Source organism: Xenopus laevis, chromosome 8L, assembly GCF_017654675.1.
Source record: "Xenopus laevis strain J_2021 chromosome 8L, Xenopus_laevis_v10.1, whole genome shotgun sequence".
NCBI lineage: Eukaryota > Metazoa > Chordata > Amphibia > Anura > Pipidae > Xenopus > Xenopus laevis.
Genome location: NC_054385.1, coordinates 87,243,913 through 87,271,561, shown reverse-complemented (window position 1 = coordinate 87,271,561; position 27,649 = coordinate 87,243,913). Strand labels below are relative to the sequence as shown.

Below are 27,649 nucleotides of genomic sequence, written 5' to 3'. Positions count from 1 at the left end.
AGAAGATATTAGCATCGTTTTATAGGATGACCTTTTATTTGGGGCCACTAAATATTGGATATGAAAGGCAAGTCCAGCACAAATGAAAAACTAGAAAATAAAATTAAACCTAGATTTATAGCAATAATAAAATTGGATATAAGCTTCATTTTATGAAAATAGGGCACTTTCTAATATAATGAATTAAACATTCTGATTCTGAAGATTTCTCAAATAATTAAATTACTCTTCAGTGTCCTCCTTTCAGCCATCTCTCACCCTTTATGCAGGAGTCAGAGTTTTATTGACAGTTCTGCTAAATCATTGGTTTGAGCTCTCTTAAATAGAGGAATCAAGAGTATCTCAATGCTTATTTAAAAGGCACTTGCAGGGTAAGTTGAGCTCTGCACCTTGCATCGGACTTGCATCAGGAGGCCGCTTGTCTTTGTGCTAGTGACTGATCAGGCCCCAATGCAGGCTGCGCTTCCTGACGCTTCCTAATTTGTGCATCTGAATGACCAGCAAATTAAGGCAGGGATAGGGGCAGGTGATGGGAGGCCTACATGCCTCCCACTGCTTACCCCTGTTGAATTGAATTCTGCTCAATTCAAGGGGCCTGCAGCTATTCTTATGTGTCTTAACTCCAACATAAAGAGAAACAGATTGTTGAGAGAGGGATACTCAAAAGTATCTACGGTATTTCAGAAACTGTACAACACTTTTAAATGATTATATTTACAAACTTTCCTAGTTCAATGTACTCAAATAGTTACCCTTTAACATTTTAGTCATAAACCTTTCTTAGGACCAAAATCTTTACTTATTTAACTTGGAATTATTCAGAGTGTTTTTTGAGAAAGCACTCCTTTTTTGTCAGTAAGTAGTTGGACATGCATGTTTTTGATTTTCACACAAAAGCACCTTTAAAAATGATGAGAATAACACTCTCAAATACACTTGTTAAAATCATTATTTCCATCATGTTTGGCTAACAAAAAAAAAAAAAATACAAAAAAAGCAACACAACTGTTCTTCACCATTTTTCAAGGCCATTCATGGAGGAGATAAAAGCCTTGTGTGTATATGAGAGTGCTATTATCCATACCGAATAAACTGTCACTCGGCAGTACTTGTCCTTTGTTTTACATAGTTATGCTTTCACATTTGTTCCCTAACAATAACCATTATTAGCCACAACCATTTAACTGGCTCGCTCTGTCTACACATGGATAATTTTATTATTGCAGCCTGATAAAGCATCCACATGTTCAGGTTTTTCTTTCCTTATGTAAGTTAAAATATTAATGAGAAAGGAATAAAATTAATGTTCAGGCAATATGCGAACAGCTTGAAGAATCAACTATAATAGCAATAAAAAGAAACATTAAATTACATGTCAAATTATAATTTACTTGGAGAAAATGAAGGCTGTAAAATCCCCTGCATACCATTTAAAACACAGAGAACTGTCTGCCTTTCACACGCTTTCAAATGATAAAATATCCCTGTAGCGTGAACTGCAATTCAGGGGCAAGGATGTTTGGAAGTGGTAATATAATTAAACATATTGTGATGAACAGCTGCGCCTGGCAGGTCCTGTATCAAGAGGAATAGACCGTAGGATTCAGAAGCCTCCTCATTCAGTATTCCATACACATTTAGAGCTGGAGTATTCACTAGAGTTTTTAGCTTATTACGGATTCAGACAAGAGGATGTGGCTGGTGGTCTTAAAAGGTTTGAGATTAAGAATGAATTCATTCATTAGCCATCTATATCGGTGTCAGTGGACAGTTGCCTTTTTAAAAAGAGATTGTATTTTAAAACATTTGTACATGCAAAGCATAAAAATGCCTATCTGGAAACATTAATGCTACAGTTGCAGAATACTGTACTTGATTCTTTAAGGAAAACACAAGAGCTTGTCTAATCATGAATGCATAGTGAGGATAACACAAAGGGGACACTAGCATTAAAGATAAAGAAACAAGGAAATGTGAAAGAATTCCTGGCAGAAGATCCCATTGCCAGTTTTTAGAAAAAATAATATTATTATTATTATTCTGTTCTTACCTCTTCACAGTTTCTGGAGCCGACATGTGAAGACCTGGTACCTTCATCTTCAGGTTCAATCACTGTCTCTTCATCAAACTCAAGAGAATCCTGAAGTTCAGGCACAGACCTCCTGCCATACCGCTTTCCATCTTTAATGTATTTGGGCTGGACCTCAGTAGATGACACTACGTGTTCAAACAAAGATGATATTATATGTATGTTTACAGAGCTAGATGAGCACCAAAAATAATCAGACAACTTCTTTGTAAATGAAGTCCCTTTTCTTAAAAACGGATATATTGCCTCACAAAAATTCTTAATTTTCACCCAAAATGAAAGAAAATGAAAGAAAATGAAAGCTTGTTTGAGCTGCTGACCTGATTAAAAAGGAGGGCCTAATGTTACATCCGACACCCCCACTCCCTCCACTGTCCCGGAAGTAGAAACAACAAAAAACATGCATATTTATTCATTAAAACAATATAAAAAATATTTGACAAGCCCTATACATTGAATTAATGATAAAAAGGGAGATATACTGGCCCTTTAAAGGAAGAAGGAAAGTCATCCTGCAATTGGGGGTGCCAAATGTTAGGCACCCCCCAAGTGATTGTATTTACTTACCTGAAACCACAGGCCAGGGCTCCTATCAGCAGAAAACTGTACCGGCCCGGGGTTATACCAGTGAGCTCCACAGAGAGCTTTCTCTTCTGTCTTCCTCTTTCTTCGCGCCAAACTTTAAAAAGTCGGTTATTTCATTCAACTGCGCATGCATTTGCCCCAGGAAATTTGAAGCCAGAAGAAGATCGCTCTGTGGTGCTCACTGGTATAAGCCTGGGCCGGTGCAGTTTTCTGCTGATAGGAGCACCAGCCCGGGGGTTTCAGGTAAGTAAATACAGTCAGGTTTGATAATTGGGATTAAGGCTAATTTGTGTGCGGATACTCATGGCACTATTGAAGAATGACTGTTACAACAAGGTTTTTATATGTGCACAGCTTTGGCATTTTTGTGGCTTTTCCGTTAATGTCTTGTGCCTCTTTATCATGCCATTTGCAAACACGGTATTACTGACTATTCTAGCAAACAACCAGCAGTGAATATTTACTGGAGCCTTTTGGGGAGATTTGGTCACCTGGCGTCTAATCGCCTCGTCTTTGCGGCGACCAATCTCCCCAAACGCCTTCCCTCACTCTGCGCCGGCTAAAATGAAAAAAAAACACCGGTGCTAATCACACACGGCGATTCGTTTTCAGAAAACGAATCGCCGCATGTGATTAGCGCCAGCGTTTTTGTTTTTTTTTTTCATTTTAGCCGGCGCAGAATCAGTGAAGGCGTTTGGGGAGATTGTCGCGGCAAAGACGAGGCGATTAGTAGCCAGGCGACCAAATCTCCCCAAAACACCCAGTGTGGAGGCCTTACCCTTCTATCAGGGGAGAGGGCAGTTGGTGAAGGTAACAAAAGAAATGATTTCAGTGACTGTGCAACATATTAAATAGATACACAACGATTAGTTAAAAAAAAATGAAGGACATAAATAATCATGTCTTGAATGTGAGGGCAGATGTTACCCTTCTTTAAACACAACACTTCAAAACCATCATCAAATGATATCAAGGCAATATCTTCTTTTAAGCTCTGCAGTGGTCTTATAGCCAAGGGGATAGGCTTAATGAATGATTTATTATATGGTTATAAAGCCGCAATTTATTTTGTTGAAATGCTCTCAACCTTCTAATCCGTTTGTACTGTGAACACCACATTTCAGATAGGATCAATGCACCAACTGGAATATAAATATATGCATACAGAACTGGATTCAAAAACCGTATACAAGGGAGCCAGCAGCAATGTGTCAGGATTTCTCCAGCATCAGTTAAAAAAAATAAATATAAAACCTTTATATGCTCTAACAAGAGCACTTTAGGAGTTAAGAAGTGTGGTGCGTTGAAGTATATTACCATCCCACCATCCCAAAGAATATAAAGTTCTCAATATGGACCCGAATCCTCTAACCCTAAAACTATAAACGCATGATACATAAAATAACCAGACTCCAACAAGATGAAATGAATTTCATACCATCAAAGAACAATTGAAAATAACTTTGGGGAAAAAGGGGAAAAAAAGGTACTAATCTAAAACCCTGGATATAGCTACACCAAATACAACCTTACCTTATCTTACTGGATGCAGAGGGTCAGGCACACAGATACAGTTAACCAATGACAGTAGAATAATTCTGGTTTCCTACAAGAGGAAGGCATTTGTGGAATACTGCCATTGATACAGTCATTGCAGAGTGGGTATAATTTGCTAATTTGGCTTCTATCCTTCATCCTCTCAAAGGGCTATAATGCCACTGTAGCTTCTACATTGAAGGTTTTTGATACAGCATTAAAGTGGAGGAAGATATTTACCCACCACTAAAACACTAAATTACATTTTTTTTTCACCTGTTCTGATGATCTGTTCAGCTGTAGGGTGTGCTTGGCTGTTTGTTTAAATAAGTGTTCATGGAAATATTGTATATGGTGTATTAGAATCATTAAAGGCAAAAACGAACTGCAGGTAAAGCATAATAAAGAACAAAGACAAGGAATGTACTACTTTTCTATCTGACTCAGGTATGTCAGTTAACCGTCTTCATCATCTATTACAAGTGACTATTAAAGGATTTGAGGATAACATAGTTCGTCCCACTTTGTGTACATCCAAGTTGGCCACAAATCTAATTGGGCATTGCCAGTCTGTCTGTGTCTAGAATTAAGTTTTTTTTTTTCAAGCTAAATATATTACACTTCTAGGTCACTAGATATTATACCATTCTTAAACAGTGATCATCTGTTTAGGGCTCTAACATTTAATATCCTCTTCAATGCAAATTACTTAGTGGATATTTTCAGGGCATACTGTATGAGCCAGAAAATTATTGGAAAGAGGTATTAAACACACATAATTGTAAACTGCTGATTGAACCTGAATCTGGAGAGGACACATAGAAGGTTGCCTTGTGTATGGTCACAAAGGATATTTTGTCTGTCCTTTGATTTATCATTAATAAAGATTAGTGTAAGCGATAGGCCGATGAATGCCTCATCTTTAATGTTGAAGCACAATCTTAACACAGATGAGCCTCTTTCTGCAAAGACAGAGAACAGCAATGCTGATTACTCTGATGACCCCCTCCTTATTATAACATGGAATAATCTGTCTCTTCGGCTACAATTCTGTAGATCACAAAGACAGGCTTATTATGGCAGGCAAACAGAAGCTAATCATTCTCTTTTGAATCCACCGTCAGATGACGTTCAAAGGAAATTGGGGGATGACTAAATTGTAGAAAATGGCAGCAGCTTTGGCTGGATATCCATGTTCAAAGCTAATCTTTAAAGATGCAGATCCTGACTTGGCGGTGTCTATAACAATGTAGGTGGCTTGAAAAGTAATATTAAAGTGGTCCTCCACCCAAAAACTCTTTTAAATCACCTTCAATCAGATGGCTTGCAATATTGTTTCAATAATCAGAGCCAGGAGTACAGAGAATACGAACAGTTAGCCATATATATAAGGCTTTTAACAGCAGTTACATTTCAAATAACTTAAAACCACTGACATTTGTTTAATACTGACAAATTCCTATAAAAATCATAGGAATGTGTCAGTACAGGTATAGGATCCCTTATCCAGAAACCCGATATCCAGAAAGCTCCGAATTACGGAATGGCTGTCTCCCATAGACTCCATTTTATCCAAATAATCAAACATTTTTAAAAATGATTTCCTTTTTCTCTGTAATAATAAAACAGTACCTTGTACTTGACCCCAACTAAGATATAATTATTCCTTATTGGAAGCAAAACCAGCCTATTGAGTTTATTTAATGTTTAAATGGATTTCTAGTAGACTTAAAGCAAGACCCAAATTACGTAAAGATCCGTTATCCGGAAAACCCCAGGTCCCGAGCATTCTGGATAACACGTCCTATACCTGTATAAAGTAAATGCTGCAATTGTTTCACTCATAGCCCCCCAGCAAAGCCGCCCCCAGCCCCCACAAACCTGCGTGCCGACTCGCTCACACAGTTAACTGATCTTCAGGGTTGCTTCAGTGATGCTGGGCTGGTGGCGGTGCGATCCTTCTATAGGCTGAATTCCTGTTTTCATTCGTAACAGCCTATGGAAGGATTGCACCGCCCCCAGTCCAGCGTCACTGAAACGGCTCAGAAGGACTTTTAGCTGTGTCGGAGGGTCGGGTGAACAAAGGTTTGCGGGGTCGGCTTTGAGCGAAATGATTCCTTGTGCAGCATTTACTTTATACTGACACGTTCCTATGATTTTTATAGGAACGTGCCCATATCGCTTTAATGAAATTATATTGCAAAGTTGCTTGGAATTTCTCTTGTGGAATACCCCTTTAAAAAATGATAATAAAATCCTTGAAGCAGTGAATTAAAAATAAAAAAGAAAACCCTGACAATGTTCCGCTCAGAGTAGCATGCCTGGTAGTTTGGGGTTCAAACACAATCCAGTGTGAAAAAAATCCCTATCATTATGTTTTCTGTCTTCTCTTTTAACAGTGCACTTACACTCATTAAAAAAAGACAAACCAATAATTAAATCATGTAAATGCCTCTTAACACAAACACACAATAATAATAATAATAAAAAAAAGACATAAAAATCACAAACATTTTCACAACCTTAACACAAAGCCCAATATCTATTAAACAAAGTGCAATAAGAAAACATGTCATGAGTGAAATAATATTACATTTAAGAACGTTTCTATGATAGCCGCCAAGCTAATCAACATTACCAAGTTTGCGTTGGCATATGGTTCTTTTTGTTTGTTTACATTTATAAGGATGATTAACCTGGAAGAACACAGCTTATGTAGCATGCTGTGTATGGGCTGTAACGGACAAATCCCTCAGTCACCAAGCAACTGCCCTATTGCTTATCCAGGTCAGAAATTATCGACACATCAAGAGCTGAACAAGCCTGGAGAAGCACATATCTCAACCAGGTAAAACAAATGACACTCAGAGCACAGGGAAGATAAACCGTGTGTAGCAATACACACCACAAACAGGAACTACTGTTACTAAGAATAATCAGCAACAATAAAGTATCCTTATCGCAAGTAGGAACTATAATCCCTTCCCAAAACATGCAAAAAACATCTTACAGTGGAACCATATATCTATTGACAATCAGTGGGGAATTTTTGCCTCACATGCTGCTTTGTTATGATAGTTTTTTTAACCATTAAGTGCCACAGATTGTAGAATCTACATTCTGTGGATAAAGGTAACTAAGTACCATAGAACGTAGATTCTAGGAACTGCAGCACTTCTTGGTGTGGGAGCGGAGGAGCGGCACTCTGTCAGAGAAGAGCGGGGGGACGGAGTGGCCCCAGATGCCCAGTAACGGAATTACTGGGGACAGGGCCCGGGTACAAGCTATGCAGCCACCCCCTCCAGGTCCTTTCATCGGCTACATTGCAATTATTGTATGAGAACAGAACAAATGCTGGCAAAGTATAACAGTGAACCCTTGGACATGGTGAAGTGGAGAAAGCATAACCCACATGGACACCAATCTTTTGGGAGCAATGAACCGAACTTAAAATGACTTCCTGGAAGAGGTTATAGGTATTGTTAAATACATAGGTGCCAACTTTCATATTGATTGCTTTGGCCAAGGTATTCTCAATCTTCCACCAATGCTAGCAAGGGTTCTCAGTTTCTTCTTTCTGTAACTACTGAAAGAAGGAATTGTTTTTTTATGTAAACCTTGCTTATTATGCATTGAAACAAAAGCAGAACACTTGCTTGCCAGCTTTTTATATCCTCTTTTAACATGGCAGAATAAATAATGGTCACCAGTACTGCACAATATTATATATTTAAACAGCATATCCCCTCAGGGGTTCTCTACATGTGGCTAGACTATAACACCCAACATTCACTCCTGACTATTAGAAGTAACTCATTAAAATTATTTTTTCCCCTTTGGCAGTCCATAAAATACATGCATGCATTTGAACATTGTGTGTAAAAGAAACTGTCTTTTAATAATTAATTTGCATCTCTCAAGAAAAAGATAACATCCTGCAAGTCTGAAAATATTAAACCGAGCCTCCATTGATGAACATCTTCAATCATCTATTTCAGGTTTTACTCTAAAGAAATGCACATTACTGCAGAGGGTTTTGGCTCCTCTCCTTGGAATTATAAATGACAGCAAGAGATGTTTTACCTGGTTCCTGGAAGGCATCTTCATTTGACAGACTGTTGGAGAGTACAAGAATAAGAGCTTCTTTAAATTGGTCGAAATGAACCTATAAAAGAAAAAGATTTGCAAGCGGTTACAATTCCATGTGATAACTCCATTTCTGGTTTTCTCTATCTGATCCAGGTTACTCATGTAAGAAGCAGGTTACATTAGAAGCAAATGGGATAGAGGTAGACAAGCAAGAAAGATCAGGCCTAAGCCAAAGGTGCACACTGGAAATTGAAAGGTTGATGATGGAGGCATTTTCCTATGAGTATACTTTTCCTAGACAAACCAGTCAGACAACCACCCACAGAAGCAATGAAGTAACAACTACAGGATAATTTAACTAACCTCGGAAACATCATTCTGTACAACTCATAGAGCAATAAAAATATTTAAACTTAGGGTATTTACTAAAACTCGACTTTTCTTTTTTTCTTGAAACAAAGTCGACCTAACTCCCATCCAAAAAAACGCGTGTTTCGCATTGTGCGACTTTTTCCAATCCATGCTCCAAAAACTTGACTTTATTGGATTGTAGCGCAACAAAGTCAGTGCTCAAAAACGTCTTACTGAAAGCGTGCGTCAATTCGTATTGTGCGACATTTTCAAATTGATCCTCCAAAAATTCAACTTTAAAGGAGAAGGAAAGGCTCTGTGCACTTGCGGGGGTGCCAAATGTTAGGCACCCCGAAGTGATTGTATTGACTTACTCGAAACCCCGAACCGATGCTCCTATCAGCAGAAAACTGCACCACGGAACGATCCTCTTCCGGCTTCTTCTTTCTTCAAATTTCTCTGAGAAAAAGCATGCGCAAATGAACAAAATAGCCGACTTTTTAAGCTAATGTTCGGCTATTCATTCCAATGCGCAGCCGCGCGAAGAAAGAAGAAGACGGAAGAAGATCACTCCGTGGTGCACACTGGTATAACCCCAAGCCAGTGCAGTTTTCTGCTGATAGGAGCACTGGCCCGAGTTTCAGGTAAGTAAATACAATCACTTGAGGGTGCCTTAACATTTGGCACCCCAAGTGCACAAAGCCTTTCTTTCTCCTTTAATGAATTGTAGCTGCAACAACTCAAATTTATTGGATTATCGGACAAGAACCAGCGAGGATCACAATGTCAAGAAATATCTTCAGGGATGTCTGCCACTGACTTCTACATCACCTTGACAGGGTTCTTTTAGCTACAGTATTTTCAGATTCAGATTTTTAGCAGCTTTTGGCTGCAGTTTTCCCCTTTAAAAGTTCGACCAAAAAAAGTCAAGGGTTAAATAGGTCCCTTAATGTAGCAAAAAAAAGGCCAGTAAAACCAAAAACTGAAATACAGATTTATAGATTATATCTGTATGTCCGCATCTGTAAATTAAATGGGGGGGGGGGGGGGTTGGCAACAACCCTATGACATTTACCCTATACACCATTAAGTATGCGTGTCAGTGCTATATAAAGAAAGAATAACAACAACAATAATTATAATAAAGCAGTTGTTGTTAAAGCCTATAAATTCGGCAGTATCTATAACACAACTGTGTGCTTACTGTCAATTTCCCAGCTGCCCCAAGTCATGTGACTTGTGCTCTGATAAACTTCAATCACTCTTTACTGCTGTACTGCAAGTTGGAGCGATATCACCCCCTCCCTTTCCCCCCCAGCAGCCAAACAAAAGAACAATGGGAAGGTAACCAGATAGCAGCTCCCTAACACAAGATAACAACTGCCTGGTAGATCTAAGAACAACACTCAGTAGTAAAAACCCATGTCCCACTGAGACACATTCTGTTACATTGAGAAGGAAAATCAGCAGCCTGCCAGAAAGCATTTCTCTCCTAAATTGCAGGCACAAGTCACATGACCAGGGGCAAATGTCCAGCCCCATGTCAGATTTCAAAATTAAATATAAAAAAAATCTGTTTGCTCTTTTGAGAAATGGATTTCAGTGCAGTAGTCTGCTGGAGTAGCACTATTAACTGATGTGTTTTGAAAAAAAACATGTTTTCTAATGACAGGATCCCTTTAATATTCCAGCTACAGGAAGGCTGTGCCATCATCTGCGCTGTTGAACAAAAGAAAGTGCTTAGTTACCAGTAATAGACACGTTCCTATCATTTATAGGAACTTTAACCTAGGAGTCAGGGTTGTCACTGTGATCCTCTTTAATCCAATCTGCTGTTCTTCCACACAATACATTATATTTAATTTATAGACAATAGTCATTGGCATTGGATACATTATGAATTCATAAAAGAAATGAATAAATACCAATATAAAGCAATAATGTGAGATCCAGCCACAACAAACCTGGAATTCATAATATTTTCTATCTGGGGAGATCAGGGGTTGATAAAGTACAGCATTCACAGCAGCTGGTATGCCTGCTTCTTCAGGAGCTTGCCCCCAACAGCTGGGACATTGATGCATCCCAATGGCTTAATTATGGCAAGCAAGATAATACTGTGTTTGGCGGAAACAAAGCAGGGGAACATCGTCTGAGACATACACAAACCTCCCGTATAATACTACCAGCAAAAAATATATATGTCACATCCAAAATCGTTATTTACCAATTTTCAGAGCAAATCCCGGGTGCAACTCCCATGTATCAAAATAGACCAGTGAAGCTATGAGGACACTATTTTTATCCTGCCGAGCAGATTTGCTGGTTAAAGTTCAAACAACTATGCTTCTTCCAAGGAAAAGTGTAATGCTGCAGCTGGTGTTGGCTCCTCTGCATGTGAGGTGAAGCTCAAGAGTCCCCAGTGCCAGACAGAGGAACGCTTTCATATTTACATATTAAGTATATTAAATCAGTGGCACTCATACATGACCCCCAGGAAGCAGCAGTAGTCTTATTTCTTTGCGCTCAGACATAATTGTCATATTCCTATATTGCTGTGGTATAATTTAGGCCCAGAATGTACATGCAGATAGGCTTAAGACTGTCTGCATGAATTACAGAGATAAGTCCAGACAGTCAGATCTGTGTGTCGCCCCAGGCTGTCTGGGCCTTGAAGTGACTGAATATGCACCAGATGCCTTGGCTGATGCAGGACAACCTATAAATGTCTGAGCGGCAATTGGGTGGGGTAAATCACCCTGAGGAATCCTGGTTCAAGTATCTGTCAAAACAAGTGAAAAATGAATTCTAATAATGTACCCAGCCGGTCCAATCTGCATCCAGACATTAATATCAGAAAGGGCACTAGAAGACACATAAGACACATAAGGTACAAAGGAGAAAAAAAAGAGTCAGACAATGGTGGAATGCTACAGGATCTCATTATTCTCACTTAATCTGCAGCACCCAACCATACCAAACAGCTGCATAGAAGACAGATGGCCCTTGCCCCTGAATTGTCAGACAGTTTTACTGTGACCAAATCAGATACAACCCAAAGGGATTATTCTACATGGCAAGGACTTGATGTTGCACTGGCAGCTATAAATTAGCCGTGCAATCTAATTTGTTTAATACGCGGAGTAATTGTGCAGAGAGCAATAGAATATTACGTGAAAATTAAGCAACATTAAGCATACTGGTGGTGGCTTGTTTATTTTCATTTGCTTATTAGCTCTGTCTATTGCTAACCCAGTGGCATAACTAAAGTGACTGGGTCCCACAACATTTAAGGGCTCCCACCCAAAAAATCTTAGGGGTTTATTTACTCCTATCCCACAGCTGCAATCTGTGGCAGGTAAAGGGTTAAACATCATTTTCCAAGGACATAGGCTCCTAAACTAACCTACACTATTCAAATGTCAGGGTAATCCAGCATTGGTAGTAAGGTACAATGCACATCATATGACCAGAAACCCTAACAACAGATAGCAGCACAAATAAAATTAAGTAACCAAAACATCATAGAATCTTACCGTCAACATCATGTTTACAAGTCACAAATGAAACACAAAAGAGAATGCTTAGACTTCTGAAAAAGCATAGCCATTTATTGCCCTTTTAATTGCAAGCAATATTCAAATAGAAGTCTTTTTAGTATATATTCCAAGAAACAAACTACAAGCGACATATCTCCAGGCTGGTGGGTATTATGTGCACTGTAGCTGCTTCCTTCCATCTACACCGTCATGGTAACTCCAGGGCAAACCTTTGTTTGCCGTTTGGGGTCACTGAATAAGGAGGTTATGGGTTAACTAATAACAGAATTACTGGAATGTTCAGTCACTTGCCTAGAACCGTCCGCACATTAGCATGGAATACAGTACTTCACCATAAACCCAGTAATAATAGAGACTTTAAAATACATGTAGATACCAGCATTTATGAGTGAGACATAAGAACATACAGTACAATATGTACTAATCAGTTTGCAAACTAAAGCACATTATAAGCATATCAATAATATGTCACAACTTGTGAAAGTTTTCAGTGCATGGTGAGGATATTACTGGAGACACCTATGACTAAGCGCCGGAAGGTGTGAAACGCGCAAGGTGGGCCATGTGGGGTCAGTATGTATCATAATACTTTTTAAAAATGTGAATAATAAATATTTATTTTTATTGAAGATGAGCCTTGGGACATATATCTTTTGATATAAATTTTTGTGGGAGGATATTACTGAATTAACTCTTTAATTACCAACAAGATACACACTATCTTGCAGTAAAATTACAGCATACCAGCAGCATAGAATAAAGAAGGTGATGTTAGACATGACATCACAGGTATCAAAAAACTCTTCTGACACCAGTGACTTGACAATACCTTTGGGCTTAAAAGTCTTGCAATTGCGTGTTCCATGTCAGCTGCATCATGTAACAGGGTAAAAACATGGAGAAGAATTTTTGCAGTTATGCAATTCTACTGATTTGGAACACTTGAGAACAAAGCTTTTCTATTTAAATGTTTTTTTTGTAGAGTTTTTTCGTTCACAGGAGGGCAATTTGCAGCAACAAAACACTGTGGGTGTCATGTATCAACTCTGTGATAAATGTGCCCATGGGCAAAAACCCATGGCAACCAATCAAATCATTGCATGCATTGTTCTACTTGCAGCTGGCTGGAAAAAGATAATCACCAGTTGGTTGCTATGTGTTACTGCCCATGGGCAAATTTGTGTTGATATATGAGCTCCACTGTCTTTAAAGTGTTAAATAGATATTATAAGTAAGATTGCTGGAGCAATCTTGATGTAACCAATGTTGGCCTTAAATGTCAGTAATTAAGGGGTAGCCTAGTAATCATACCGCCTTTTAGCTATTTTAAGGCCTGTGACAACTCCAATAGATTTTTCACCCAAAACCCGCTTACCAGCACATTTAAGGGACACACTCACACCTGCTCTTCTACAAGGCTCCCATTAAGGTCATGGGAGGCAGAAGGGGATGTTCTCAGATGGTTGAAAGATGCTGGGAGAATCCATCCCATGTGACATCAGCCTTAACTAAGAGGCATGCTAAATTTTTGTGTTATCTTCATCTTCATCACGTGAGCACTACACTTCAGACAAGCAGACTGATGCTCAGAGAGGGGAAACACTAAGGAAGCTACGGAACACAGGTACTAGGACACAACCTGTAACATTTTAGCAGAGCAAGGTTGGTGATAGATTCTACTATGGCTTGCAATTTATGGTTAGTAATTCTGCTTTATTCCTTAGTGAGCGCTAAATATACACAATGATCTATCATGATATTCTTAACCAATGATACAAATACAATGATGTAATCAGTGACTACTAGCACAGGAGGGAAAAAAATCATGTCCCTTGAGATTTCATTAAAGAATAAACAGTGACATCATATACCCTTTAAAAACATAAATTAATTGTGGTCTCTCCAGCTGTGCTTCAAAACTTAAAATCCCAGTGGCCTTAGTTGCTGGCATTAGTTATGCAGCAAAAGCTGTAGTGGCAAAATCTGCTTAATACCAATATACAAACATTTCATTGCTGTTTCTCAGTTTGTTATCATACCATAATGTAATGTCACTAGCTTGAACGGTGCATAAATTAAATTATATTCCCAAATAAACTGTTACTGTAAAAATATGTCCTTGAGAACCTTCCTCTTATTAAAGAGTCCATCAACTATAGAACACAGCCTGCTTTCATGCAGGAGTAACTAGGAGATTAAAGAAAAAAAAAAAAAAAAAATATATATATATATATATATATATATATATATATATATATATATATATATATATATATATATATATATATATATATATATATATATATATATATATATATATATATATATATATATATATATATATATATATATAGATATTATAAGTTACCTCGGAGTTTCCTGACCCTATAAAAACACGAGGCCGAAGGCCGAGTGTTTTTATACAGGTCATGGAACTCCGAGGTAACTTCTAATATCCTCATATTTTACAACTGGGGGTACTTTATTTATTATAATACACAAGTTTCAGTGAGTCATGTGACAGAAATTACATCACTACTCACCGTTTATAACTGATGACATCACTACTCACCGTTTATAAGGATATAATTTACAAGATATTCATGGCTTTCGTGTATTATATATATATATATATATATATATATATAATCCAGGTGCTAAAATTTGCTCTAGTAAGCTACCAAAACCAAATCAGGTATTATTTACCGGTCAGCTTTTAATATGGCTGACTGGCTGTACCTGTGATTAATTTAGAAATTGTTCATGGGGTACTTTCAGGCAAAAAGACATTTAAAACACATAGTTTTTAGCACCCTGAAAATGCTGAACCAAAGCTCCAGAAACCAACCCCTGGACTTACATGAGAACCTCCTGCAAAAGTCAAGTGATAGCTGCATGGAAAAGAGGAGTGCTGCATTACATGTCCCATAGCACATGGAGCAAGATTAGTCTTCCTGCTGAGTAGTCTGATCTGATTTATAATATTAAAGGAGTATCAAACTGAAAAAAGTGATGTGATTACCCCCCCCCTGCATAAAATGTCTTACTCTGCCTAGAGGATTGTCCTGCAGAAGGGCATGCTGTAGGGAGGGTGCCACTTCCCCAAGCTGGAGCATATGACAGAGATCAGTCAGCTCTTCTTGATCCAGAGATCCTGTACCAGTGGCGTCAAAGCTGTCAAACAATTCCTTGAGTCTGGCCTCATACTGGTCCTGCTCAGCTTCGTCCATCCCATAGTCTACCACAGTTTCCTAAAATAGAGAGAAATAGATTTGTATCTGCTAGAAAAAGAAGATGTTTTGTGGTAATGCGACACCATTTATTTAAGAATGTAACCTTTTTTGGAAAAACTTAAAACATACACAGACAAAATAGTATGCAGTTTACATCCCTAGGAATCCAACATGGACATGAGAAATAAAAATGTAGATACCGGTAATAGAAAATTGAACAAGGATCTTATGTTTGTCCTGATACAATAACTCGGGTACCAAATGTGCAGATTGAACATTTATTAGGGATACGTGCTGTGGGCATTTAATATTGTCAGGACCTCTGAAATATCCATGGTTCGCATGAGGGACGAGGAAATGCCTTGGATATTTGCAACCTGTGGATTTTTGCTCATAGATGCACAAGAAGCCTTTATCTACATAGGACAATGAAAACTGGACAGTGTGAAGGCATACAACTCACTGATTAAAGCTGAGCCAGCTTTTGAATTTACATTTTGAGATTTGATCATTCTGAAGACCTGAAATTTAAATCATTTTAATACCAGTGGGGGTCAGAGAAAATTCCCAATCCCCCCACAGCATCAATCGGAGAGCATGCAGAATTTAAAGAATCAATGCTCCTCTTTTTATTCCCAGTTCCTTTGATTAGATAATGCTAGCACATTCCAGCTCCCCGAAAGAGGATTTGATCAACTGCCAAGAAATGCAGAGTAATTAGCAATCATAATTAAGTCATTTTCCTGAAATAGACAAAAGTACCGAGTATTTCGTCAGTCTCATTCTTTCTAAAACAAATAACTGTTTATTTCTCTGCAATGTTTTTTCCACTTGGTTCATACAAAGCCTTTAATTTATTTCCCCACTGTGATAATTATTAACTAAAAATCAAAGATGGTGCTGAAAACCCTTATCCTTCCAACTGTTTAGGAGACATCAAAGAAGCAGTGTTATACATGTAGTAGGCATGCAGAGGCCAATCACAGCGTCTAAACATTGAACGACCATGTTAATACATGGCCAGCATACCTTTGGCACAGACATGCAATCTTTCTGATTCTGGAACAAAACCAATGTGTGCCATTTTCAACTAATTTCCTACTGACATACCAGTTTGAAAAGCAGATGGTGAAAACTGCCACACACTTCAGACCAAAACTTAGTTGTATAATAATGTTTTGGAAACATATCGAATGTAAAAAAAATTTTCCTTAAGGACAAAAATAGGTGAATTAAAAAAATAATTTTTTAAGTGTTTGGTATGTCCCACATAGCTATTACAAATTATTCTAAATCTGATGTTTTGGTGAAAACGTGGATCAAATCTGGTACAATTCCCCCACTGCTTTATACATAGCTTAGAGCAGGGATCCCCAACCTTTTGAACCCGTGAGCAACATCCAGAAGGAAAAGGAGTTGGGGAGCAACACTAGCATGAAAAATGTTCTTGGGGTGCCAAATAAGTGCTGTGATTGGCCATTTGGTAGCCCCTATATGGATTGTCAACCTACAGTGAGGTTCTGTTTGGCAGTACACCTGGTTTTTATACAACTAAAACTTGCCTCCAAGCCTGGAATTAAAAAATAATCACCTGCTTTGAGGCCACTGAGAGCAACATCCAAGGGGTTGGAGAGCAACATGTTACTCACGAGCTACTGGTTGGGGATCACTGGCTTAGAGGATGCTTGAGGCTAATTAAAAGACAATTATTTTGGGGGTTCCCGCATACATCAGATATAGATTCCCAAAACTACTACTTGGAATGTGCATAAGTCCCACTGACAATTCTTTAGTACTCAAAGTCAAAGCTAAGCCACATATTACCTGTACTATCAATAGAGTCAACCCAATTCAAAAGCGGTGTAATGATGGGGCCCTAACTCAAATATTGCAATGGGGTCCGTAAGACTTTCATTACAATACTGTAGAGCAGTGCTGTGCCCCCCACACACATGAAAATCCTCCTGCTGTAACTTCTTAAAGGAAAACTATACCCCCCAAACAATGTAGGTCTCTATAAAAAGATATTGCATAAAACCGCTCATATGTAAAATCCTGCTTCATGTAAATAAACCATTTTCATAATAATATACTTTTCTAGTAGTATGTGCCATTGGGTAATCATAAATAGAACATTGCCATTTTAAAAAATAAGGGCCGCCCCCTGGGATCGTAGGATTCACTGTACTCACATGATAGGTTAGGTCACATGAGCCAATTAACAGACAGAGTTGTGTCTTTTGCTTCCACACTTCTTCCTGTTACAGTTAGAGTTGAAGTATTTCTGGTCAGGTGATCTCTGAGGCAGCACACAGACCATCACGAAATGGTGGCTCAAGGCAAGAGATGTAAAAGAGCAATATTTACTTAAATATATATTCCAGTTTGGTGAGATTCTTTAATATGCCACTTAATATGATATGAACTATCTGTTGCTTAAGTGTTCATTTTAGAGGTATAGTTTTCCTTTAACTTGTGTAAGCTTTAAAAGATATCAGTACTGAGATTTACTAGCCCCTGCAATGTTTACACCACAAATTCAGACTGTAAACTACTACATTGCTCACACCTTAAATACCCCTGCATTGTTCACTCCTATTACACCACCTATTGTTCACACCTCTAAAGCCCTTTACTGTTCACACCTCAGACCCACATTGTTATGAATACCTGAAGACGGGTAATGGGAGCTTTAGGCAGAAGGAGCTTCAGCCTGCATATGTCTGTTCATTAGTTTGTTGCATCTAGTTTAAAGCAGCTACTTGTATTCCCTTAAACTGGCCCAGTTTTGGTTGGGCAGTTTGTCCAATTTCTACCATAGTGTCTGACTTTCTGGGCATACGTATCAGCATGGGGTTCAGTTTCTGACAATGCATCCTATAATCCAATCAGATCATATCTGATTTGTGCAAAAGAAAAATGTCATCAGCTAATGCATCAAGTCACGTGCATGGATAGCATACAATGCCTCAGCTGCTCCTCTTACCTCCTATCAGATCGGTTCATTCAGGAAGTTTTCCTGAAAGAACAGAACAATAGCAAAATTCTGTGCTTAGCCTGCAGTCCAATTAACTGGATACCTATAAGGCTAGGGCCACACGGGAAGATTCAGGGAGATTGGTCGCCTGGCGACTAATCTCCATGAATGGCTTGCTGGTATCTCTCACCCACTAGCACTAAAGTCGCCTGCGCCTATATGTTTTTCAAAGTCGCAGGAAATTGCCTCACGAGGCAATTTCGATCGACTTTGAAAAACGTGTCGTCGCGAGTGAATACCAGCAAGCCATTCAGGGAGATTAGATGCGTCGATTAGTCGCCAGGCGACGAATCTCCCTGAAATCTTCCGGTGTGGCCTAGCCCTAAGGGTCAGCCAGTACATGCCACTTGGATAACAAGGCACTACCACACTGTGTTCTGTTTTAGCTCAGGTTATCAAAATGCCTGGTCCAGCTCATAGAGACTTTCAGAAGCTGCTTATGCTCCTGACATACTTACAAATATGAAAAATAGTCCCCAAACTAGAAGTATATTCGGGTAAATTGGGCAAACATTATGCTTTACTTCATAAATAGGTCGCAACAAATGACAGTTACAAAATTGCCTGTGTAATGTAGTTGTAAATGGAACTATACTTATATGCAAATAACCGTTTCCCTTTCATTTAGCATAAAATCATGCAGTACAGATGGTGATTTCAGAATTGTGGCAAGTATTTAATTGATGTAAGAATGATAGATTTGGTTGGCTGTTTGTATATATTGCGCTCTTCAAATTATTCTACTGAAGTCTGGCTTGGAAGTCCAATAAGAGGTAGGTAATCAAGCATGATTGGATGGTGGGATGTAAATGTGGACACAAGATTAAAAGAAAATCAATACCCCTTTGAATGCTGATCAGCAATATTTGATCAAATTTCCAGCACAAGCTACAAGAGCAGATCGCCATACTTTATTTATGTAGTGCCAGCAAGTTACACAGCCCTTTATATAACTCATAACAAACAAGGGTTACAGAATAAATATAGGACTGGAGGACTCTGCTCACTCTGTTTTGTTTAAATGTTAAGCAAGATCAAAACGTATCATGTACACTATCAAAAATTCATGAGCATTGGTACATTGGGGAAATAACATTTTATAACAAGATTGTAAATATAAAACCAACAGAAGGGATTTTTATTGTAAAATCTTACCAGAATGAAAATGAACAATGAAATGGCCCTTCTCCAGGAAATAGCTGAGTTTTGGGCAGTGCCTGCTGCCAACACCAGACATATGTAGGTCGCTGCCTCCTGGTGCTGAAGACCACACAATGCTTGGCCACATGACAAAAGAAATAAGTGCCATCAAACATAGCAACATTTGGGATAGTTACCTAAAAATTAGTTCTGTAGCCAGCAAATGAAAGGGTTTCTTATTACTATTATACCTCTGTTGCCGGTCATTTTCAAAATGTCAGTGGGGTTTAGTCGATTCATTTGTAAGGAGCTGGAAATAATATCTGTACTAAAACACAGCAGATGCATGTGCCCTGTTGTCCAGAATGCTCGGGACATTAATTAAACTGAATAGGCTGGTTTTGTCTCCAATAAGGATTGATTTTATCTTAATTTGGATGCAAGGTACCGTTTTATTATTAGAGAAAATGTTTTAAATGTTTTAAATTATTTGGCTAAAATGGAGCCTATGGGAGTCTTCCCACAATTTGGAGTTTTCTGGATAACGGGTTTCTGGATAATGGATCCTATACCTGTACTTAAAGCTGCCCATTCATAGGAAGATTACTGGCCCACGTATGGGTACCGCCGATCAGCCTGCCCTTGGCCAGCTGGACGGCACTCAAAGTGCTTCCTTTTCCGAAGTTGCCTCACCAGGAAACTACTGGCGACTTCGGTAAACTAAGAACTCCGAGTGGCATCCCGCCGGCGATTTAGATTCTAGCTGGTGGGAAGGCAGTTCGGGGAGATTAGTCGTGCGAAGAAGAGGTGATTTTTCGCTGGGCAACTAAATCTCCCCGATTTTTCGCATGTGCCCCTACCCTAAAGCTCTCGGGACAAGGACCTCTATCCTCTTGTCCAACACTTAGCTCTTAATCTTTACTGTAACTGTACTTGTATTTATTTATATTTCTTATAGTAATGCCCCAGGTTTGTGTTCTGAACTGATTGTTCTGCTTTTCAATGCTGGGAACATAAAACAGTGGGGCTGCCACCACAGCCTCAGCCTCTACCTCAGACACAGATTCACACAATGTGAATCCCTTTCCGCCCCTCCAACCACACCCCTCAACAGTCAAGCCAGTTACTTCCTCTTGCTTGTGCCTGTCTGCCTGAGGCTGCCTCATTCGGATTTAGATGCTGGGAGTACAGGGAGTCTGGGGTGGTGAGACCCACTGGGTTTTTTTTCCAAGTGCCCATTGCAACACTGACAAAAATCGTGGGCGGCCAAATCAGTCAGAGATCTCCTTATTCTGGGACTTCCCCAAACAGAGGATCTCAACGTGCATAGCAAGCTTTAGGCCTTTGATTCAATGAAAGTTTTGAATGCTGCTATATTATAGCAGAAAACAGTGTTGGTAAAAATGCCTCTGTTTGCAATTTGGGAAATATACTTAAAACAAGTATATTTGAAATATACTTGAAGCAACAGAGTAAGAGTTTTAGTATGAGGAAACGAGTTTGATACATTTGTTTACTATGTAGGACGTACACAATGGGGCCTATTTATCATTAATACTTTCCTGGCCACACCATAATGTTTATAATAGTATGTATCATCATTTCTCATATGTCAGTAATTTCCCTAGTAGTTTCAACAGTAGCCTCCATGCTGGGTATTCTATGGATAAATCATGCAGATGACAATTGATAAAGCCCTATTTCAGTAACAGTAAGCAGCTTGTGGCACGAGAACAATTTTTTCTTGAAAATGCTGGTTCCCATATACCCATAAGATTCTATAGTGTGGTCTTTGAGTTTTTCTCTGTGACAAATGCAGTAAGCAAAGCACCCCTATCTGAATTTGCCTTTAGTAAGAATGTATGTACACCTCAAGCCTATCTTTAATGTTAATTTCCTTTCATATGAACAGCAAGAGTAGACATAACCCCCTTTAGTATGTCATAATGAAGTTGTTTGTAGCTACAAGGATAAGGTTTGAGCCCCTTGGTAACAAGGACACGATGATAATTGACTCACAGTCCACAGCAACATATATATGCATGCAGATATGAGATATACAGTTCAGTCACATGTAGAGAAAACTTTCAAAACTGTAAAAACTGCCATCACATTAGGGAAATATCTAAAAATGTATTCTATAGACAAAAGGAAGCCAATTAGACATGGTCATTGGAAAGGATACTTTGCATCCTCTTTCACAAGCCTGGCGTGTAGATATATTGCTAAGTAAGACAAATGTATTAGTAGGGCTCATGATTGCATGAGTTTAGACAAGCCATAAGTGAACCACTTAGGATGTTATTTGTGAGATGGTGGAGGGCTCAATTGGACTGAGCAAGCAGATTCCATATTGCTCAATCTGACATGGCTTAAGATTTCAACAGTTTCAACCTCTATGACACTGGCCAGATCATAAAGCCTGTCTATTTGTCTCCAAGAAGATCTGGCCAACAGCATTCATAGGTAAGTAGCATGGACAGCTACTGGTCATTGGTTGTATATGTGTGCAAATAATATTTACGAGTAAGTCCCCATGGTGCAGAGAAAAGGAAAATCTGAGCAATTTATTTATAATTGTTTATTTACCTGACTCGCACATTCAAGCAGACTGCTTTAATATTTGCAACAATATATTGAGCAAATAAATATTATAAGAACAAAAAGAATTGTTTCAGTCCCCAGTCTTTCCTTTCAGATCCTGGCTATACAAGGAGATAGATGTGTGTGTCATTTCAATAACCAGATTGCTTTCTTTCAAAGCCTAAAACCATTAGCTAAAAATATTATGCCACAATTCAGTAAAGCATGATTAGTCATATTACCAACGCAGTGGTTGTAAATATTAAACATTCTCCTGTGTTTAATGCTAAATCATCTGAAGTGTTTTTCCCAACAAAGGGGTCTATTCTTTGTGATCTACCCCCTTGGCAGCAAATCTCTAAACAAGAGCATAAAGAGCTGCAAATTTATGCAAAGGCATTGAAATAACAGTCCTGTTCTGAATATTCAACATAATTCTGAATACTAATTGTAACATATTAAGCACTTTAAAAACAAACATGCAGTAATTTGAAATTCTGAATCATATCAATTAGCCTAAATTTCATCTTCTTAAATTCTTTGCAAAACTGTTTAATTGCAAGTTAACAAATCTATTCAACAGGGAGTTAAAACTAGGGGTCTGTTTGCTGCTCTCAGCATTCTTAGGGACCCAAATGCCTGTAGGAAAGTTACAAAGTGATCAATATAAGGTTAGGGGCTCTAGGCAGTCCTTATTATTATTTATATAAAGTCTATGTTAAACCGTGTGCCGCTACATATATAGCTATGTCTAAATACTATTACAAATTAATTACATTAATAGGTGTAGGTGTATAGTAATAGTATAGCAGTTGTTCTTATTGTATTAGCCTATTCCCAGTCAGAGTAATAGAAATATTGTGAGCTGTTTCCAGTGGAAGTGACAAGATAATGCTTTGACAAAGTCTGTGTAAACAAAGAGCTTTAGTGATCAAAGCAATGAATGGATACCAAAGCCATGTCTAGGAAGTGAACAGCATCCGCGCAATGTTAATGGTAATCAGCTGCACTTGGCATATCCCACCTACCACCAAGAACTGTGTATATCTAGCACTGAAAAGAGACAAAGGCCTGATTTACATGAGCGTCTCACTCATTCACTATGATTTGCTGTTCTATAAAATATAACACTCTATTGTTTCTTCTTGTGGAAGTGCAAAAAGACTTTCCACCAGTTTACCAACATGCAACTACAGGATGAGACCGGTCATCCTGTGATGAGAATTTACCGGTATATAGATTATTGAATATACAGGCAAATAAAGGTCAAAGCAACTGATTATGTGTCCGACAATGGCATGCAACATAGCAGCAGAAGAAAGACAATAAGTACAGTTGTTCTGTTTGAAGATGCACCAACATATAATAACAATTGAATCAAAGTGTGAACAGTAACAGTGCTCAGATAATGATTTTTTTTTTAATATGATTTTTATCCTTTTTGCTGGGTAAATCAGTAGATATTCCAGCCACAATATACAATAAGAGTAAAAGAAAATAACGGTCTGTTTCCAAATAGAACTTTAGTGGAAAGAGGATAGATAGATAGATAGATAGATAGATAGATAGATAGATAGATAGATAGATAGATAGATAGATAGATAGATAGATAGATAATGTTATTGTGTGAATTGAAAAATAAATGCCAGAGTGCCATGGATGCACCCAAGCCTATCAGGAAATTATACAAGAGAAGGAGCAAATGATTTGAGCAAGTTAGCTCTTATTTGTCACTCTCAGTTTCTATTGTCTGCCAGCTGGTGGCTCTTAATGGACATTTGTCTATAAGCATAGACATGTAGCATTCATTTACCAGTAATTTGCCTGTGCATGTTTGGAGGAGACACAAAGCAAAGCTTTTACCTCCCCTAGCAACTGAGGTGTGTTAGGAACCACAACAAGTCCATTACCACTAACACAAACACTGCACACCCTGCCTACAGCTTTGTGGAAACAAACATTATCTTGCAGACAGTACTCAGTAGGATTGCATTCAGTTTAATTATACCCAGGCCTGGTGACCCTATTAAGTGACGGAGATGAGCTCTTGCTGTAAACCATGTATTAAACACATATGAGGAAGAAGCTTTTGTGTCTGGGGCAAACAAATATGAGGCCCAGCTGTGCACAGAAATGGTCTGATTTGTTCATTATAATTAACCTCTTCAAATCCACAGTATTGCATAAAATCTCAAATACCACATGCCTAATATGAAGACATACAACCCCCAGCACATATTACTGGCGTAACTATAAAACGTTTCCTCATTTGCATTATTATGGGTTAAAAGTTACAATTTTTAACAGAAAGTCATCTTAAATGTGTCCACGTTTGCTTCTAGTATTAGTAAGCAGATAAACAGAACAGTCATAGATCATTAAAATCATTGCAGATTTGTATGGTTTCTCAGTATTGACAGGGTTAGTGGGCAAAACATTTGCAAAAGAGGTACAAGTGCTTTCACTTGGAGATTCGTGGCCATACTTTGTAAAAAGTGACAATAAAAGGAAGCAGATGGGAGTGTCGTAGGAAAAGCAGCTATAATGAAGCTCATCCACAGGCAACAAGCAGCACCAGCCTAGCCAGGAAAACAGTTCACTCCCAGAGAGAAATGCACAGCACCCCAGGGCTCTTTGCCGTCAGTCTCCATGGGTCACAGGAACTGTTGCAAGGAAACAACAATGTAGGCTCAATACAGGGACTGCCAGACTCCCTCTCTGGACTACGACTTCCATGCCAGCCAACAAACAGGGCAGATTATGGATTTAACTCTTTGGTTGCTACAATGCCAACTGCTTCGGAAAAATGCTGGCACCCGATTCTTGTACTATATGGTGGATCCTTCCCCTATAAATTGACACCACCTGGGCAGCGATAAAACACACAGTGACTGGGATTTGTTTAACCCCAACTATGCCAGAGAGCCGTAACAAAGTGGAAGAATGAGTTTGGCACTACCCATGGCTATATCATACGCAGTGTTATTTATAAAGCAGAGATGAAACATGAGTTGTGTCACTACACTGAACACTGAGAGGCAGTTCCAAAATCCAGAGGCAGCAAGTGCACAGAATATGTTGTGTATTCACCCTGGCAGTGTCACTAGCACCTAAATGCACATACCCGTGGCAGTTCTGCAACACCACTACTACACCCCATATCCTCAAAGTTGATGAACCCCAGGCAGTGGCAAAAGGCAGTCACTGTCAGTATGTGTAGCCTCACAGTGGCACGTGCTGTGTGTTAATCAGCAAGCATCCTCAGTCGCTATCCCTAGCAATGGCACAAGATGTGTATGAAGCATCAAGCCTGTATTGTATCCCATTCCATGGCAATCACATGGTACAGTGCATCGCTGTCCCTACATCACTCTAATTGCCTCTATTTTGCTGGGGTAACTATAGCGGTCATGTGAGTTCCGCTAGTGTTGGGCTTGTCTCCAGGCTGATCCGGCAGTTGTATCACAAGGACACACTGGACTTCCCTAACCCAGAGACCGCCCTCCCCTCTAAAACCGTTACATACCCCTCTTGTTCCTGTGTCCGAAGATCCGCTCTCACTCCATCCCGGGGACGTGTCTGTGTGCGCGGAAAGCTGTCCGGTGCAACTCGATGAGGAGTCCGGGGGAATGGGAAGCAGATGGTGCAGTTGATAAGCTACTGGTCCCCCGGTTTCCGCAGCCCGGTTACCCTGTTCCTTCGATCTCTAGCTGAGCAGTTTGAATGGTCGGAGAGAGCAGGAGGAGGAGAAGGAGGAGGAGAGACCTTACGTCTGTCGGCGTGAGAAAGACATGGAACCCGGAGAAAAGGCGCACGCGCTCCCCCCACAGGCAAACACGGGGAGATGACTGACTGAACTCAGCCGGCAGAGCGTGGAGCTGTGCGCCTGCTACTCGGATGCTGCGATCTAAGGCCTTGGGGCCCCTGGTGCCCCTCCTCCTCGCAGAATGAGTGGGGCAGGGTTACCAGGTCTCATTTTCAAAACCAGCCAAAAAAAAATAGCTACAAACTAGCCAAGGGGCACATCAAATGTAGCACTATATGTGCAGTGAAAAGAAAATATTTGTGAAAAAATGTATGGCATATGTTTTTATGCAAAATGTGACAGATTCGCCCATCACCAGGGGCATAACTACAGGCGGGGGGGCAGGAGGTATAGGGGCCCCATAATGCCTAATACATATATATAATTACAATAAATATTGGTAAAACAGGTCAATCTAGGCAATTTCAGTGGCCAGCAGATTTATGCCCCAGAATTGTCTGAAATTGAGGAAAGTCACCAAAAAAAGCGAGTGTGACAGGAGACTGGGGTCCAGAGCCCAAAATCTGGTAAGTCAGTCCCATTGCATGCTGGGTATTGTAGTCTAACGTTAAACTTGGCAGTCAGCAAATTGTTAAACAAAAATGCATTGGGAGATGCAGACGACACCTTAGGGCAAGATAAAATCTTTGGCTGGTTTCCAAAGTACAAACCAGCCAAAGGCCCAAAATGTAGCCCAAAACCATACCTTGGCTAGTTTGTACATTCAAAACCTGCCTGGCAGGGCCGGAACTAGGGGTAGGCAGAGTAGGCACGTGCCTAGGGCGCAAAGCTCAGGGGGCGCCAGGCACGTACCTGCTCTGTCGCCTACCCCATGTCCACACCCAGAACTTATAGCAAATGTGCAAGTCATTGAACCCCTGGGTAATAGTGACCATAATGTTATATCATTTAATGTCTGGTGCAAAAAACAAAAATATACTGGGGCAACAAAAACCATGAATTTTGCAAAAGCTAATTTTAGTGCCTTGAGGGCTGCCCTACAGAGCATTAATTGGGGCATTAGGTTTTCAGCTAAAAACACAGAACAGAAATGGCTGTCCTTTAAAATGATATTAAATCATTACTGTTCTCAATTTATTCCCTTAAGGACTAAATGTAGAAGCTCTAAGAATCATCCTGTGTGGCTTAATACAGAAGTAAAGAAGTTAATGGGAAAGAAGAGAAAGGCATTTAAAAACTACAAATCTGTAGGGACAGAAGCTGCATTTAATGAATATAAACACTGTAATAAATGTTGTAAATCAGCAATCCGGAAGGCTAAGAAAATAAATGAAGAGTTAATTGTGGTGGAGGTGAAAACTAACCCTAAAAAGTTTTTTAAATATATTAATAGTAAAAAGATGCAGGTTGAGAGTGTTGCTCCATTAAATAATGGTACCAGTATGGTTGTAACAGATACAGATAAGGCAAATGTGTTAAATCAGTTCTTTTCTTCAGTGTATACAATAGAAGAGTCTGGGTTCACAGGCTCACTTAACTGCACGAATGGTTCAGCTCAATCTAGTCTGTGGCTGACTCAGGATATGATTCAAAAAGCTTTAATACAAATTAATGTAAACAAGGCTCCAGGGCCTGATGGCATACACCCCCGGGTTCTAAGAGAGCTTAGTTCAGTTTTAG

At 39.2% G+C, this 27,649-nt stretch overlaps 1 protein-coding gene across 6 annotated transcripts in view; it reads right to left on the bottom strand.

The window, feature by feature from the left end:
- Positions 1-26,124, bottom strand: part of nin.L (ninein L homeolog) — a 73,116-nt gene extending 46,992 nt beyond the window's left edge. Inside the window, exons 1-4 of one of the 6 annotated variants that reach the window (XM_041573056.1) lie at positions 25,730-26,124; positions 15,258-15,461; positions 8,294-8,375; positions 2,051-2,217 (exon numbers count right to left, since the gene is read on the bottom strand). In XM_041573056.1, the coding sequence (XP_041428990.1) occupies positions 2,051-2,217; positions 8,294-8,375; positions 15,258-15,440 (432 nt within the window). In that variant the 5' untranslated portion in view covers positions 15,441-15,461; positions 25,730-26,124. The remainder of the gene's footprint in view (positions 1-2,050; positions 2,218-8,293; positions 8,376-15,257; positions 15,462-25,729) is intronic. The other 5 variants (XM_041573055.1, XM_041573058.1, XM_018230550.2 and 2 more) reach the window with 5 other exon arrangements.
- Positions 26,125-27,649: the final 1,525 nt, after the last annotated feature.